The 18,182-nt window shown below is 35.9% G+C and overlaps 1 protein-coding gene across 4 annotated transcripts in view; it reads left to right on the top strand.

Moving 5' to 3' along the window:
- BRMS1L (BRMS1 like transcriptional repressor) overlaps positions 1-18,182 on the top strand; it is a 211,102-nt gene that overhangs the window by 94,520 nt on the left and 98,400 nt on the right. For all 4 annotated transcript variants that reach the window (XM_056811028.1, XM_007473251.3, XM_007473250.3 and 1 more), the window contains one exon: positions 9,031-9,110. In XM_056811028.1, the coding sequence (XP_056667006.1) occupies positions 9,031-9,110 (80 nt within the window). The remainder of the gene's footprint in view (positions 1-9,030; positions 9,111-18,182) is intronic.

Here is an 18,182-nt window from a genome sequence, read left to right as displayed (position 1 = left end):
TCCATAGGTCAGGTGGGGGAGCATGGATTAACTCACGTTTTGGTGGGAGCTTTTTCACCCCCTTATATTGTGGAAATGCCCAAATCACACATACCTTCAATGCTGCACCCTACTGTAGAGTCCCTTCATTCTTATGAATTTGGGTGTTTTGGTCTTTTGAGGTAGTCTATATCGGCGGGTGCTGTGGAAAGGAAGCATCCCATCTATAGACTGCCACCATGCTTACCCGGAAGTCCCTGATAGCATTCTTTTTAATAAGTTCCATGGGATTGTTTGTGATCATTGCATTGCATATTAGTAGCAATCTATTACATTTGGTCATTCCACAACCTTTCACTTTCTGTATACAATGTTTTCCTGGTTCTGCTCATTTCACTCTGCATAAGTTCATGGAGGTCTTTCCAGTTCATATAGAAATCAAACAGTTCATCATTCCTTATATTACAATAGTATTCCATCATCATCATTTATCACAATTTATTCAGCCATTCCACAATCAAGGGACACCCCCCTCACTTTCCAATTTTTTGTCACCACAAAAAAATAGTGCAGCTATTAATATTTTTGTACAAACTTTTTTTTATCTCTTTGGGGTACAAACCCAAATCTTTTAAATCCCTTTGGAGTATAGCTTCATTCTTGAGGCTTTGCATGCCTCACACCTGACTTCTCTCAATTTTAGTCCATGAGATAGGTTGTCTTACAATATTTTTCCTGAATAGTTTGGAATATGTTCTCCCCATATCCAGAATTCACATCAGATTATGTTCAACTTTCCCTTCCAGCTGCAAATTAATAAATTTAAGAGCCTCTCTGGGAACATTAAAGTTGCCATAGAATACTCATAGATAAGATTCTAGAATCTCTTTTATTCCAACTTTAACAGTATCAGAGGGTATCTAGATAACTAACAGTGATCCCAAGCGGTCATCTAGTTTTTGTTTGAAGATCTCAGGTGAGGAGAAACCTACTACCTCCTGAAGCACCCTATTACCCTGTTGGATAGTTTTAGTTTGGGGGAAGCTTTTTCCTTACTTCATACCCATACTTTCCTTCTTTCAGTGTTTACCCATTTATTCTTAGTTCTGCCCTGTGAGGGTCAAGAAAACATCTACTCCCTGTTGTATATGACACCCCTTCAATCGCCCCTTCTATTTGACACTCAAATATTTGAAGATAGTTTTTATGTCTTCTCTAAGCTGGCAGAATGGAAAAAATATTGGGCCTCAAATCAGGGAAACTTGGGTTTAAATATGGCCTCAAACATACACTAGCTTTCTTACCTTGGTACAAGTGACTAAACATCTGTTTGTCTCAGTTTCCTCAACTATAAAATGGGGATAATAATATCACCTAGTTCCCAGGGTTATGAGATATTTGTAAAGTGCTTTGTACAGTTCCTGATTTATGGTAGATGCTTAATAAATGTTTTTTCCCCTTTTCTTCTCCTTCCTCAGTCTAAGATGTCCTTGATGCTTTCAATTTTTAATTAAGCTTGCTAATGCTATGAGCTTGAACCCTTTCACCATTCTTGTTGTTTTCTTCTGGATATTTTAAAATTCTTGTTCCCAGAACTGAAAATGACACTTCATATGTTGATCAGGAGAAAATACAGCTGGGCATTCATTTCACTATTTCTGAATGTTATTCCTCTCTTAACACTCCAAGATTTCATTATCTTCCTTAGTTTTCATGTATCACAATGTTGATTCATGTTGAGTTTTTTTTTTGTAATGAATGTATAATTTATTGAACTAGACCTTTTCATGGCAAAACAAAATCAAAACAAATAAGCTTTTGAAAATTAAACTAATCTTAATCTTAAACAGAGTCCCCATCACCCCACTGCCACCCCCAGACAGTGAATGAGAGGAAAGACTGAAGAGAAAGATTATAATTTAAGGGAACTCAGTGAAGTCTACCGGGTAAGCACATATGGAAACAAGAGGAAAGCAATAAAGTCACTGTTGCTTCCCATGGGGTTTCTCTCAGGTTCAGTCTATACAAGAACTCTTGGTTCTATTTGCCGCATGTCCTCCCAGGTCTCCAGAACTTCTTTTTTTTTTTAATATATATTTTATTTGATCATTTCCAAGCATTATTCATTAAAGACATAGATCATTTTCTTTTCCTCCCCCCCACCCCCATAGCCGATGCGTAAATCTACTGGGCATTACATGTTTTCTTGATTTGAACCCATTGCTATGTTGATAATATTTGCATTAGAGTGTTCATTTAGAGGCTCTCCTCTGTCATGTCCCCTCAACCGCTGTATTCAGGCAGTTGCTTTTCCTCGGTGTTTCTACTCCCATAGTTTATCCTTTGCTTATGCATAGTGTTTTTTTCTCCTAGATCCCTGCAAATTGTTCAGGGACATTACACCGCCACTAATGGAGAAGTCCATTACGTTCGATTATACCACAGTGTATTAGTCTCTGTGTACAATGTTCTCCTGGTTCTGCTCCTCTCGCTCTGCATCACTTCCTGGAGGTTGTTCCAGTCTCCATGGAACTCCTCCACTTTATTATTCCTTTTAGCACAATAGTATTCCATCACCAACATATACCACAATTTGCTCAGCCATTCCCCAATTGATGGGCATCCCATCGTTTTCCAGTTTTTGGCCACCACAAAGAGCGCAGCTATGAATATTTTTGTACAAGTCTTTTTGTCCATTATCTCTTTGGGGTACAGACCCAGCAGTGCTATGGATGGGTCAAAGGGTAGATATTCTTTTGTCGCCCTTTGGGCATAGTTCAAGGGTAGATATTCTTTTGTCGCCCTTTGGGCATAGTTCCAAATTGCCCTCCAGAATGGTTGGATCAGTTCACAACTCCACCAGCAATGAATTAATGTCCCTACTTTGCCACATCCCCTCCAGCATTCATTACTTTCCTTTGCTGTTATGCTAGCCAATCTGCTAGGTGTGAGGTGATATCTCAGAGTTGTTTTTATTTGCATCTCTCTGATTATAAGAGATTTAGAACACTTCTTCATGTGCTTATTAATAGTTTTGATATCCATGTCCCTTGCCCATTTATCAATTGGAGATTGGCTTGATTTTTTGTACAATTGATTTAGCTCTTTATAAATATGAGTAATTAAACCTTTGTCAGAGGTTTCTATGAAGATTTTTTCCCAGTTTGTTGTTTCCCTTCTGATTTTAGTTACATTGGTTTTGTTTGTGCAAAAGCTTTTTAATTTGATGTAGTCAAAATTATTTTTCATTTTGTGATTCTTTCTATGTCTTGCTTGGTTTTAAAGTCTTTCCCCTCCCAAAGGTCTGACATGTATACTATTCTGTGTTTACCCAATTTACTTATGGTTTCCTTCTTTATGTTTAAGTCACTCACCCATTTTGAATTTATCTTGGTGTAGGGTGTGAGGTGTTGATCTATTCCTAGTCTCTCCCACACTGTCTTCCAATTTTCCCAACAGTTTTTATCGAATAGTGGATTTTTGTCCCAAAAGCTGGGATCTTTGGGTTTATCGTATACTGTCTTGCTGAGGTTGCTTTCTCCCAGTCTATTCCACTTCCTTTCTATCTTCCTTTCTGTTTCTTAGCCAGTACCAAATTGTTTTGATGACTGCTGCTTTGTAATATAGTTTAAGGTCAGGGACTGCAAGGCCCCCATCATATGTGTTTTTTTTTTTTCATGATTTCCCTGGATATCCTTGATCTTTTGTTCTTCCAAATGAACTTTGTTATGGTTTTTTCTAAATCAGTGAAGAAGTATTTTGGTAGTTCAATGGGTATGGCACTAAATAGATAAGTAAGTTTGGGTGGGATGGTCATTTTTATTATATTGGCTCATCCTATCCATGAGCAGTTAATCTTTTTCCAATTGCTCAAGTCTAGTTTTAGTTGTGTGGAGAGTGTTTGTAGTTGTGTTCATATAGTTCCTGTGTTTGTCTCGGGAGGTAGATTCCTAGGTATTTTATTTTGTCTAAGGTGATTTTGAATGGGATTTCTCTTTCTAGTTCTTGCTGCTGAGCTGTGTTGGAGATATATAGAAAAGCTGATGATTTATGTGGGTTTATTTTGTATCCTGCAACTTTGCTAAAGTTGTTGATTATTTCAATTAGCTTTTTGGTTGAATCTCTAGGATTCTTTAAGTAGACCATCATGTCATCTGCAAAGAGTGATAACTTGGTCTCCTCCTTGCCTATTTAGATGCCTTCAATTTCTTTTTCTTCTCTAATTGCTACTGCTAGTGTTTCTAGTACAATGTCAAATAGTAGAGTTGATATTGGGCATCCTTGTTTCACTCCTGATCTTATTGGGAATGCATCTAGTTTATCCCCATTGCAGATGATATTAGCTGATGATTTTAGATATATACTGTTTATTATTTTTAGGAATGACCCTTCTATTCCTATGCTTTATAGTGTTTTTAATAGGAATGGGTGTTGTATTTTATCAAATGCTTTTTCTGCATCTATTGAGATAATCATGTGGTTCTTGCTGGTTTGCTTGTTGATGTGGTCAATTATGTGGATGGTTTTCCTAATATTGAACCAGCCCTGCATCCCTGGTATAAATCCTACTTGATCATGGTAAATAATCCTTCTGATCACTTGCTGGAGTCTTTTTGCTAGTATCCTATTTAAGATTTTTGCATCTATATTCATTAGGGAGATTGGTCTATAGTTTTCTTTCTCTGTTTTTGACCTGCCTGGTTTTGGAATCAGTACCATGTTTGTGTCATAAAAGGAGTTTGGTAGAACTCCCTCTTTGCTTATTATGTCAAATAGTTTGTATAGTATTGGGATTAACTGTTCTCTGAATGTTTGATAGAATTCACTGGTGAATCCATCAGGCCCTGGGGATTTTTTCTTAGGAAGTTCTTTGATGGCTTGTTGGATTTCATTTTCTGATATGGGATTATTTAAGAATTCTATTTCCTCTTCTGTTAGTCTAGGCAGTTTGTATTTTTGTATATACTCATCCATTTCTCCTAAATTGGTGTATTTATTGCCATATAATTGGGCAAAGTAATTTCTAATGATTGCCTTAATTTCCTCTTCATCGGAGGTGCTGTCCCCCTTTTCATCTTTAATGCTGTTAATTTGCTTTTCTTCCTTCCTTTTTTAAATTAGATTGACCAGTACTTTGTCTATTTTGTTTGTTTTTTCAAAGTACCAGCTTCTTGTCTTATTTATTAAATCAATAGTTCTATCTCTTTCGATTTTATTAATTTCTCCCTTAATTTTTAGGATTTCTAGTTTGGTTTTCTGCTGGGGGGTTTTAATTTGATCGCTTTCGAGTTTTTTCATTTGCATTTCCAATTGATTGATCTCTGCTCTCCCTAGTTTGTTAATATAAGCATTCAGGGATATGAATTTACCTCTGATTACTGCTTTGGCTGCATCCCAAAAGGTTTGAAAGGATGTCTCGCCATTGTCATTTTCCTCGATGAAATTATTAATTGTTTCTATGATTTCTTCTTCAACTAAACGATTTTGAAGTATCATATTGTTTAATTTCCAATTGGTTTTAGATTTGGTTTTCCATGTACCATTACTAATCATTATTTTTATTGCCTTATGATCTGAGAAGGCTGCATTCATTATTTCTACTTTTCTGCATTTGTGTGCTATGTTTCTGTGACCTAATGTATGGTCAATTTTTGTGAATGTGCCATGTGGTGCTGAGAAGAAGGTGTATTCCTTTTTATCCCTATTTATTTTTCTCCATATCTATTAATTCTAATTTTTCTAAGATTTCATTCACTTCTTTTACCTCTTTCTTATTTATTTTTTGATTTGATTTATCTAAATTTTATAATGGTTGGTTTAAGTCTCCCACTAATATGGTTTTACTGTCTATTTCTTCCTTCAATTCTCCTAGTTTCTCCATTAGAAATTTGGGTGCTATATTATTTGGTGCATACATGTTGATTAATGATATTTCCTCATTGTCTAAAGTCCCTTTTAACAAAATATAATTACCTTCCCTATCCCTTTTGATCAGGTCTATTTTTGCTTTGGCTTTATCAGATATCATGATTACCTCTCCTGCCTTCTTTCTGTCAGTTGAGACCCAGAAGGTCTTACTCCATCCTTTAATTCTGACCTTGTGGGTGTCTACCCGCCTCATGTGTGTTTCTTGAAGACAACATATGGTAGGGTTTGGATTCTAATCCATTCTGCTATTCGTCTACATTTTATGGGCGAGTTCCTCCCATTCACATTCAAAGTTATGATTGTCATTTGTGGACTCCCTGGCATTTTGATTGCCTTCCCTAATTCTAACCTTTTCTTCTTCGGTTCTACCTTTTAGTCCAGTGATTTACTTTGAATCAGTCCCCCTTGTCCCCTTCTTTGATGTTTCCCTTTTTAGTCCCTCCCTTTTTGTTCCCTCCCCCTCCCCCCTCTCTTTCCCTCCCTTTTTGTTTTCCCTCTCCCCCTCCCCCCCCTTGGTTTTCCCTTCTCCCTACCCTTGTTGGGTAAGATAGAATTCAAGATCCCAATGGATCTGGATGTTTTTCCCTCTCAGAGTTGATTTCCCTGAGATTAAGGTTTAAGTAAAAAACCCTCTCTTCCTCTCCTTCTTATAGGAGTTTTCTTCCCCTCCCCTTCCCATGTGAATCTTTGTGTGAGAAAGATTATTCTATTTGGTCTTTCTTTCCCCCTTATTTATACATTACGTTTTCCCCACATGTTAGTATACATAGATTGATATAAATGTAGTCCTTATAGAAGAGAGTTTGAGTAAAAGAAGAAGATAACATTTTCCCCCTTTCCTTAATATTTTCCTTTTCAGGTATTCCTTGCTCTTTGTTTTTTGGTATCAAACTTTCCACAGAGCTCTGGTCTTTTCTTTGCAAAAAGTTGGAAATCTTCTATTTTGTTGAATGCCCATACTTTCCCTTGGAAGTATATAGTCAGTTTTGCTTGGTAGCTGATTCTTGGTTGAAGACCCAGCTCTCTTGCCTTTCTGAAGATCATGTTCCATGCCTTATGATCATTCAGAGTAGAACTTGCAAGGTCTTGTGTGACCCTGATTGGCATTCCTTTATATCTAAATTGTCTTTTTCTGGCTTCCTGTAGGATTTTTTCTTTTGTTTGAGAGCTTTGGAATTTGGCAATTACATTCCTGGGAGTTGTCTTTTGGGGGTTTAGTGTAGAAGGTGTTCTGTGAGCTCTGTCAGTGGCTGTATTACCCCCTTGTTGTAGAATCTCTGGGCAATTTTCTTTGATCATATCTTGTATCACGATGTCGAGTTTGGTGTTTATTTCTGGCTTTTCTGGAAGTCCAATTATTCTTAAATTATCTCTTCTCCCTCCATTTTCCAGATCTGTCACCTTTTTGGTGAGATATTTTATGTTCTCTTCTAATTTCTTGGTATTTTGGCTTTGCTTTATTAATTCTTGCTCTTTTACACGATCATTTTCTTCCAGTTTCCTGATTCTGGCCTTTAAAGCCTGGTTTTCCTTTTCAGTTTGATCACACCAGTTTTGTAGATACGTGAATTTCTTTTGCATTATTTCCCACTTTTCCTCCCAGAAGGCTTCCATCTTTTTGGTCATTTCTGATTCAAATTCTTCATGGGTTTGTGGAGAGTTTCCATTTCCTTTGGAAGGTTTCGGAGCATTTTCTTGCGTATTGTCTTCTATCTCCTCTGTATTTTGTATTTTGGCTCCGTAGAATGTGTCCAAAGTCGCTGCTTTCTTCTTATTTTTCTTGGGATTTGGGGGCTTCTGTGCTTCTGTGGAGTTTGCCATCTCTGAATGGGGAGGATTAGCTTTTCTTATCTCTGTCTGGTGTTCAGAGGCTTTAGTCCTGGGCAGATTGTCTGTTCTATGAGCTTTCCCTGGGTTAAACTGAGTATGCCTTAAGGCAATGACTTTTACTGGAACTGGAATAGAAGGGTCGGACCAGGGGGCCACACTCTCCCCTGGCTCTCTCTGTTTCCCTGCCGCTAAGGTGCCCCCTCGACTGGACTGTCTCGGGTTGCTTTCCGGAAGTTGCCTTCAGAATAGCTGGCCTTGAGGCTGTTTTGTCGACCCTGAGGGTTGCTGTTGTTTCAGAGGACCCTGCTCTCTGCGGGGAAGGGGCCACGGCTTCCTGGAGCTCTGAGAGCAGTGACTTTCACTGAGACTTGGATAGCAGGATCTGGCCCCTGAGGCTGTCTTTCCCGCCCTGAGGGTTTCTGTTGTTTCAGAGGACCCCGCTCTCTGAGGGGGGCGGGACTGCGGCTTCCTGGAGCCTTGGACTCTGTGCTCCTACCCCTTAGGTTCGAGTGATCTCAGGTTCTGGCTTTTGTGGGGGGCTGTACCTTTTGAACCAGGTCCAGGTCCAGGAGGAGGATTCCCAGGGTGTATGCTGTTGATCGTTTTGAATTTCGGCGCCTTAGGAGCTTATAGTTTGTGATCGGTCGGGAAGGGTTTTCCGGAGATCTGACCTTTAGCTTTCTCTAAGCCGCCATCTTGACCGGAAGTCCATGTTGAGTTTTTAGGCAACTAAAACTCCCAGGTTTTTTCAAGTCAAATAGTATCCTTTTATATCTATCTTGTTGATTTTTTAAACCCAAGTATATAAGATTTTGCATTTGTTGTTCTTAAATTTCTGGTCTTTCATTTATTGTTTATTCCAAACTTAATAGAGGAAGGAAGAGAGAAAGCAGGAAGGCTTTGAGGTAGAGAGAACACTTCCATACAACACAGAGCAAAACAAAAAGTTTACATGAGTTTGTGAATCTACATTTCATATTACTTGCTTTTTAAAAAGTGATATATAATAAATTCTACATGTTATTTTCAGAACTGACCTGCCTACTTTCCTGGTTCTGCTTCAGGCTTCTCTGAAAGTCTCTTTCCCCATGTGTTATGATGCAATAAGTATCTACCTATGTGTCTTTGGTATCTTTTTTAGTTTTTAGAAATTTTTTTAATGGAAAAATAAAATCATCTATCAACCTCTCCCAAGTTGGTCCTGTGTAAGTTTCTGAAAGCAAGAATCTTTTAGAGAAATGAATACAAAAATACGTGTTACTTAAATAACCATAATTTTTTTTTTGATTGTAGGAATCTATAGAGAACTCTGCTTAGAATCTGTAAAGAACAAATATGAATGTGAAATCCAAGCTTCACGCCAGCACTGTGAGGTAATGGAAATTTATTCAAATTTAAATTTAAATTTAATTTTATCTAGCCTAATCTGGAAGTATTGATTTTGAAAGTCTATGAGATAAATTGCATAGAATTTTGATGCATTCCTTTCATATCAATATGTAATAGAGCTATAAAAAAGGAGAGAGTGAATGAAATTTAAAATGTAGAACTGTAGAAACAAGTTAAGAAATATAATCTTAGAATTTTGTGGCATGATTATTTATAAAAAATTGTATTAAATCATTCAGTATTACTGAAAATCTTAGTTTGTGTGAAATTGAGTCATAAAAAGTTCATATTCAAGAATTCCTGATTTTTAGTTTTATGCTTTCACCTACCTTTTCTTTGACTCTATGAATATGTGTAGTCATTATAATTCTCAACTGATTAGACAAGATAATCTGTACTTCCTGTTCTGTTATATTCAGTTATTCACTTACTTTAGTACTTGGATGATTGATGCTTACCAGACTTGAGTCTGTTGATACCTTCTCAAATCTCATATAATTTTTGTCACTGTTCTCCTGTAAATCCCCTATAGGAGGATCCACTAAACTTTCTGGGAACCTACCTCTCTATATATGGCATTATGTGGGTACCATAAAGATACAGGAGTTGGGGGCAGCTGGGTAACTCAGTGGATTGAGAACCAGAACCAGAGATGGTCCTACATTCAAATCTGGCCTTAGATACTTAGAGATACTTCCTAGCAGTGTGACCTTGGGCAAGTCACCCATTGCCTAGCCCTTACCACTCTTCTGCCTTAGAGAAGGTGAGGGTTTTTAAAAAAAGGAGAGGGTTATTAAAAGTTTATCAAATCTTGCTTTAATTACATGAACAGACCATTCCATTTCAGTTGGATTTTTCTTATATCTTTTATGCCCTTCTCTTTATCAGTTCTTTGATAATATGCTGTGGCTTTGTGATTACAAGCCTAGCTGATTATGGGGAGGATCTATATGCTATCATCTATGTGCTGGCCACTTGACAAGAATTCTTTTGTCATCACAACCCAAAAATTAAAGAAAATCTCCCAAGTCCCAGATACTTTTCTATTTCTCTTTAAGTGACCTGCATTTTTCATTATTTGAAGATTTGTACTGTCACATGACTCTTAGGCTATATGCCTAAAATAAAAATAAAAAATAAAAATAAAATAAAAAGATGGGATTTGTTTTAAGGAGATGCATGAATTTATTAAAATTGCTGAGATGTTTCTCACAGTCAGTCCAGCCCAATTACCAGCCATACCCATATGGGAAGTACCCAAGGAATATAAGCTATTGGATAGGCCACGTAAATTGTAAATCCAACTAATATCAGATTTTGAAGAGAGAAAGAATGAATGAATAAAAAATCATTTGTTAAATTCTTGCTGTATGCTGGGCACTGTTCTAAATAAGTAATGGGATACAAATACAAAAAGAAAAACAGTCTTTGCCTACTAAGAGCTTATATTATTATTTTTGTATTATATACTTGATGACTACCACCACCACCAAAAATCATTTAACTAAATAAATGCATAAAAATGATTATGTGCAAGACCATGAACTTCACTTTATTTATAGTTTGTTTAAAATATGTAAATTACATATGTATACTCATATAAACATCCTCTGCTTTTGAGTTCCCTTTGGATTTATTTTACTTGGATCCTTTTTTCTCTTGATTCTGTGGTTATTATTTTTAATGTAATCATGGTATATATTATTCTTTTTTCTCTTTTCATCTTTTCATGTTTCCCTTATTTTCTTTATATTTCCAATATTTGTCATTTCAATAACATAATACAATCCATTAATTCAAATATCAGTCTTTTCAGCCATTTCTCCCATTCATTGCATTTGTGTTTTTGGTTATTTTGTCACTTCATGAATATTTTCATAAATCACAACTTTTTACCCTCTCAATAATGCTCTTATAGCTTACCTCTAGTAATGAGATCTCTAGGTTAATGAGATCTCTAGGTCAATGAACATGAACAGCTTTTCAGCTCTTAATGTATAATTCCATCTTGTTTTCAAAAAAAAAAATCACATGTTCTAGCAACAAAATCTGTTTCTCCATGTTCCTATCAGCATTTGACTTGATCACTTTAGCCTATCTGGCTCTCAGTTAACAATTATTAACAGGACCATATTTAGCTACATTGGTCCTTAGGTAGCAAGACACAATCTATTGATAGGATCATAATTCTTTCCAAAACAAGTCATTTCTGCTTGATCATACTCAGTGGAACTTTTGTTCCAGCGCCTTACCTCCTCAGAGATGCAGGATTACCTTCATAATATAATGAATGTTAAGGTAAGACTTTTGCACAATATTTGTACTCTAAGCCATTGTTATCTCACTAGAAAATGTTTGGATTATGTGTACACTTAGGTTTAGATCTGCTAACCTCATGTGGGTGGACAGAGGCTCTCTAAATATCTCTTATTTATCTTATCTAAGGTTCTATTCACCTCCTTAATTTTCTTTTTTTTAATTTTTCTTTTTTTTTTACTAGATTTATCTAGTTCTGATAGGGAAAATTATTATTTTGTTTCTTTTCCCATCTGTATCTCATTTAGTTTTTTCTTTAAAAATCAGGATGCTATTACCCTGTTTATCCCTATCAATTATATCCATTTTAGCACCAATTCTTTCAGAGATCATGACTACTACCCCCTCATCTTCACTCTATATTTGTCTTTAATTTTCAGTGTGTTTCTTGTAAGTAGCATATTATCATGTCCTGGATTTTTATCCTTTCTGCTATCCATTTTCTTTGCATGTATGAATTCATTCCATTATATTCAATGTCATAGTTACTAGTTGTGTATTTCTATTTACTCCTCACTCTTTGTCCCTCTCTTCCTTTCTTTCTGCTTTATGCCTCCTCAGATATCCTGTTTCCTTTGCCCAGTACCTCTCTTATTCATATTTCTTTCCTAAAATCCCACTTATCCTCTCTCCTTGCCCTCCTAGTTCCAAATTGCTCCACCTTTCCAAAGGTTATCCCTTATCCCTTGCCCCATACCTTTCATTTATTATTCAATCTATCTTTCCAAAAATCCCTTCCTTCTTCTTCTTACTACTTCTTGATTCCCTTTTCCCCCTCACCTTACCCCACTATCTCTTGATATATATATTCTCCTCTAGGTGTTCCTCCCTTCCCTTCCTTATCTTATCACTTTGTCCTTCTTTCTCTTTCCAGGCCCTTTCTTATCCCATTTCCCTTCCCTCCTGTTTCTTTGTACTTTAAGAAAAACATTTACCCTTCTAATTGTGTATGTTGCTCTTTCTTTATCCCAGCTTTAATGAAAGGTAGACAAGAAAAGTAGAGTACTCTCAGTCCTCCACACCCTTTTCTTCTTCTTTGTTGCAGTTCCTCCACTCATTCTATCTCCATATGAAATAGCCACTCTACCTTGACTCCTTTTGGTTTATACCACTACCATTTCATCTCATTCCATTCCATTCCTTCAACCTCAAATCTTTCATCCATACTTGCCCCTTTGAAATACCTAGGTAATGATGCTATTCCCGGGGCCACAGATGATGTTTTCCCATCAAGAATCAAACAGTTTGACCTTTTGGGTTGCTTACAATTAGGCTTTCATTACCTTTGTATTTTCTTATAGATCAAATCTTCTGCAGAGTTCTGGGTTTTCCTCTAGGAACAGTTGAAACTCCTTTAGTTCCTTAACTATCCATATTTTTTCCCTTTTATAATTATGCTCATCTTTGCTGAATTTGTTATTCTTGATTGTAAGCCCAGTTCTTTTGCTCTGCAAAATGCTGTGCTCCATGTCCTTCGTTCTTTTAATATTGTGGCTACTAAATCTTATGTTATTTTGTCTGTAGCTCCAGAGTTTAAATTTTTTTTTCTTGTTTGTAGCATTTTCTCTTTAATCCAGGAACTGTAGAATTTAGCATTGATGTTCCTTTGCATTTTCATCTTTGTATCTCTTAAAGCTGTTGATTGGTGAATTCTTTCAATTTCTATTTTACCCTCTGTTTCTAAAATTTCTTGGCAGCTTCCAAGAGTTTACATTCTAAAGGGGAAGATAACACATAGAAAGAAGTGGTTCAGAGGGAGATTTTAGATTGGGAAAACATTGGAATTGTGGACAGAGTCATGCAGCAATACATTGACATGATCTTTTTAGAAATGGTAATAGTGATTTGATTACTATTCCCAAAGATAATAGTGGAAAAGGTCATAGAGGAAGGGTGGTAGGGTAAACAGTTTGGCTTGAAAATAGTCTGAGAACAGCATGAGAGAGATGTAGAAATTTCATAAATCAGAGCATAGTCTACCAGATTGGATGATAATGGCATGGCAGGAAGATGTATGGGGAATATTCTCATGTATCATATCCATATGATAATATGGCATTCTTTCTTCACTTGATTTTCCTTTGAAGATATGCTGAATTTTTGAGTGTGTGAATCTCATTTAGGAGTCTCAGCAATGCTATAGGGTTTGATGCTATTTGTAAAGTGGAAGACCTGACAAAAATAAGGAGTCTTTCTCCCATATGGAATTGGTGTTGGTCTTCTTCTGTGACAAACACCTTTGGTAAACATGCATCTTCCTATTTTATGTTTGCATTGATGTTTGTAATCGGGGGTGTTAAAAGCTGTATTTCTTTCATCTTTCAGAAAATCATATATGATTTTTAATATAGGTATTGGTCTGGACAGCATGGAAGGCAGTGTTTTTCTCTGTTGAATCAAATGCTTTCTTTTAGGCAGCAAACAAATATGCCATTGATTTTTACACTTTATGAAGTGACTCTTTTCATTAATAATTTTCTTAGTATATATTTTATTAAAATAGCATTTAGGAATTATAAGTGATTAGCAATATACAAATAAATCTTAAGCATACAATAAAGATTACAAAGATATTTGTTGGTATAATACTTCATAATTTTCTTATTTATGGCTTATAAAAGTAATAACCATAACAGTCGAATCAATCCAGCAAACATTTATGAAGAAACCATACTATATGCCAGATGCTATGTTAAGTGCTATGCTAGTCTTAATGTGATGTGGAGACTTATTTCTCTGTTCAGTGTTTCTTAAAATGTGCCACTGATAATATTGTTCCTCATAATTATTTTCTAACCACTCATTGAGATCAGTATTTTTTCTTTATGAGAACTACATCAAAAAGTCTTGTCTCATACAAATAAAATGCTACAAATTAATAGTAAAATTCCTTATTACTAAAACTTTTTTGAATATACTATTACAATGTACAACTGTGGGAGTGTGGGACACATCACTGGTGTCATGTGTCCATAGAAAAAACTATTTTGATCATTGTGAGGTATAGGAGAAATATAATGTCACTTTTTTCCTTGAGGCTGAAGTATGTTGGTCCAGGGGATACTTCAGTGGAAACTGATATACAATGATGGTGTCAGTGCATATGAATTTTCCCTTCAGCATTAGAGATCACAATTTATACATGCATTCCCACACTGTGTTAACTTGGATCATGTCCCAAGCATTCACTGGGGGGGTTCACCCAACCTACTAAGGGCCAGTGGATAGTAATGACAGTTTGATTTGGTTATTCTTTACATTTGTGTATGGCCTTTTTTTCCTAGATGTTTATCTCCCATAATATATTTATGCTACTTTTCTTTTGTAATTTCTTCTTTATAGTAAGTCAATCACCTCATACTTAACAAGTTCCTCTCTTTCACCTTTAAAAAAACCTTCTTATGTTCTGTTCTAGACTTGATCATAGGTATTGGTTCCAAGGCAGAAGAGTGAAAAGGGGTAGGCAGTCTTAGTTAAGTGACTTGCCTAAGTTCACACAGCTAGGGAGTATCTAAGGTGAGATTTGAATCCAGGACCTCCTGTCTTAAGAGATTTCTCTTTATTCACTAAGTGACCTAGCTGCCTTACATTGTTGCCTTTTTTTTAAATTTTGCTTTCACTTTTATTACTGAAGTTATGGTTTTTTAAAAAAATTTATTTGGTCAATTTAGAACATTATTCCTTGGTTACAATAATCACAATATTTCCCTCCCTACCCTCCACCCATTCTTCCCACAGCCAACACACAATTTCATTGGGTATTTCTTGTGTCCTTGATCAAAACCTATTTCCATGTTGTTGGTGTTTTCATTAGGATGTTAATTTAGAGTCTATATCCCCAACCATATCCCCTCGATCCATGTATTCAAGCAGTTGTATTTCTTTGGTGTTTCTACTCCCACAGTTTTTCCTCTGAATGTGGATAGTGGTTTTTCTTGTACCTTGTTGCCTTTTGAGTCATCCTTAGCTTTAATTTTTCAGAGACTATAGTATTTCATGATGCTCACAACATCACTGGAATAACATTGACATTAAAAGATGAGCCTTTGTTATAAAAATAAACTTGAGGTCTATAAAAGCACTGGTTTATTTCCCAAAGTGAAGAAAATTATTTTTACTGTATCATTTTGATTCTTTAAAAAAAAACCCATACCTTCTGTCTTGGAATCAATAGTGTGTATTGGTTCTAAGGCAAAAGAATGGTAAGGACTGGGCAATGGGAGTCAAGTGACTTGCCCAGGGTCACAAAGTTAGGTAGTATCTGAGGTCAAATTTGAACCCAGGACCTTCCACCTCTAGACCTGGTTCTCAATCCACTGAGCCACCCAACTTCCCTCTGATTCTTAATATTAATCCATAACATATTGTTTTTTGGTTTCTAAACCTTTGTCAAGGTCAGAAGGAGATTTTCTTCTAGTCTAAGAAATGGCCTTGCATTTTTTGCCCTCTTTAGGGGACTGGGTATTTGAGTTATATCTAACTAGTCCTATCTCACTAAGGACTATTAGAATCTTATGACCCACTTCCCAGCTATGTGACCTTGGGCAAGCCACTTTACCCTATTTACCTAGCCCTTCTGTCTTGGAACAAATATTTAGAATTACTTATAAGGCGGGAGGTAAGAGTTTAAAAAAAAAAAGAATTTTGCTCTTTGTCACTCTCTATGGTGGGGCTGGAAAATTAGATATTCATTAATTGGATATGCTTTTTGCTGTCCAGGAAATGACTGAATAATGAGCTATCAGAACTATATGAAAATAATCCAAGATTATCACTGAACATTAATTTACTGTTAGCCTAATCAATGAATTTATTTTTCATACCTGGGGCCCAGGCTCTCAGCATTTTATTCACTTCCAATGGAAATCTAACCAATTTCTCTCCTTCTGTTAAACATTGGGCAGTTTCTATCCAAAATGCACAAATGGGTACATTAACTCTATGTGTTGTTCATACAACTGTTTGTCATGGAATTTGGACAATAGGCATTCCTTATTTATTGATTTTGACTATGTGGATAGTTAAGCCAAATGCTTAGGAATGATTGTAGAGAAAGGAAATGGACTTTTGGTTAAGATAACAATGTGAAAAATAGAAGAATCCTTCTATAAAATAACACTCTTATTTCATCAGTAATTTGAAAAGAAAACCATATTTAACAATGGCCAAAAAAATTCAACAAAAAACATTAGTAAACTTTACTTAGTACAAGTGAAATGGAAACGGAGGACAAAAATTCACTGAAGATAAGAAATTCCTAAAGACTAGAATGGGCCAAATGGAAAAAGAAAAACGAAAGCTCAAGGAAGAAAACAATGTCCTAAAAATTAGAATTTAGCAAATGGAAGTGACTAATTCCACAAGGAAATATTAAGACAAACTCAAAAGAATGAAAAAAAATTCTGAAATACTTCACTGGAAAAACAACTGACTTAGAAAATAGATCTAAATAATCAAAGAAGCATTGGAATACCTGAAAACTATGATCCAAAAGAGAGATTGGACTCTATATTACAAGAAATCATCAGGGAAAACTGCCTTGATGTCCTGAAATAGAAAAATAGAAGTTGAAAGTATCAGCTGATCATCCTCTGAGAGAAACTCTGAAGTAAAACACCCCAAGGCTATTGTAGCAAAATTTAAAAACTCCCAGGCCAGCGAAAAAGTACCGCAAGCTGCCAGAAGTAAATAATTCTAATATAGCTGCACCTATTCATATTTGTTTCCACAACTTTTTTTTTTCAGTTACCTTATTCATCACTTTTACGGCAATGACTTTAGAGTCTAAATTTAGTGATTTTGTTGTTCTTACTAGAAAAAAATGCTTGCTATGAAATCTCTCCCCTTTATGTTTTCCTCTTTCCAGTTCTATGCTTAAGTACACTTATGATGACTAACTAGCTTTGTTTTTCTTTACACTGCTTCTTGCTGCTGATACTTTCTTCGGAAGGTAAGTAGACAAAAGAACAGAAATGAAGACAGCGCATCAACTTTTCTAAAGGATATTTAAACTGTGTGAATGAATTGTCTTACCAAGAACAAAAGAACCTGATGCAAAAATTTAACACTAACTTACACTCCTTTTTTTTGGCACTTTAAGATTAATTTTAGATTTTAGAAAGGGTGAGTTTGATATTAAGTTTATAGTCACAACTTACTCTACCCTCTGACTGAATTAAGCATGTAGACAAAAAATGATTGTTTATCTGCAAACAAACTACTTTAAATAATCAGGTAAAGAAAAGATAGTGGTGGGCATGTGTTCTCTGTTGCCATAAAGGTCTTATGACTCCTGGTGTCCAGAGTGACTGCCTGTTGCTCAGAGTGAGGTTGGAGCCCTCAAATAGAAGGGGTTTTGGAAAGGAACATCATAAGAGCATAAATTTTTGTACATAGAGGAAGTAGGGACTTTTTCTGAGGAATCCAGAAGGAGTGAGTATAGGTCTGCCTCCTGGTCCTCAGAAACTTGTCATGGGAATGGCCAGTCACATGTGGTTGGGAGCCTTTTCTTTCTCTGGCCTGATTTTAATTATTTCATAAATGATTGTAAATCAAGATACAGTCTCTAGAGGATGTTAGTCTTAACATTAGTCACCACTTTAGCCAGTAGTCTTCTCTTTACCAAATGGAGGAATATAATACATGGCACATGACTTCATGGGTTAAAGTATAAACTCATTTCTAAAATCTTATGGAGGAGGGTGATATCCATTTATGTAGGCCCTAGGGATGCAAGCGTC

The sequence above is a fragment of the Monodelphis domestica genome, chromosome 1, assembly GCF_027887165.1.
Source record: "Monodelphis domestica isolate mMonDom1 chromosome 1, mMonDom1.pri, whole genome shotgun sequence".
In the NCBI taxonomy this organism is placed as follows: domain Eukaryota; kingdom Metazoa; phylum Chordata; class Mammalia; order Didelphimorphia; family Didelphidae; genus Monodelphis; species Monodelphis domestica.
Note: the sequence above shows the minus strand (reverse complement) of the source record. Positions and strands in the feature narration are given on the sequence as shown.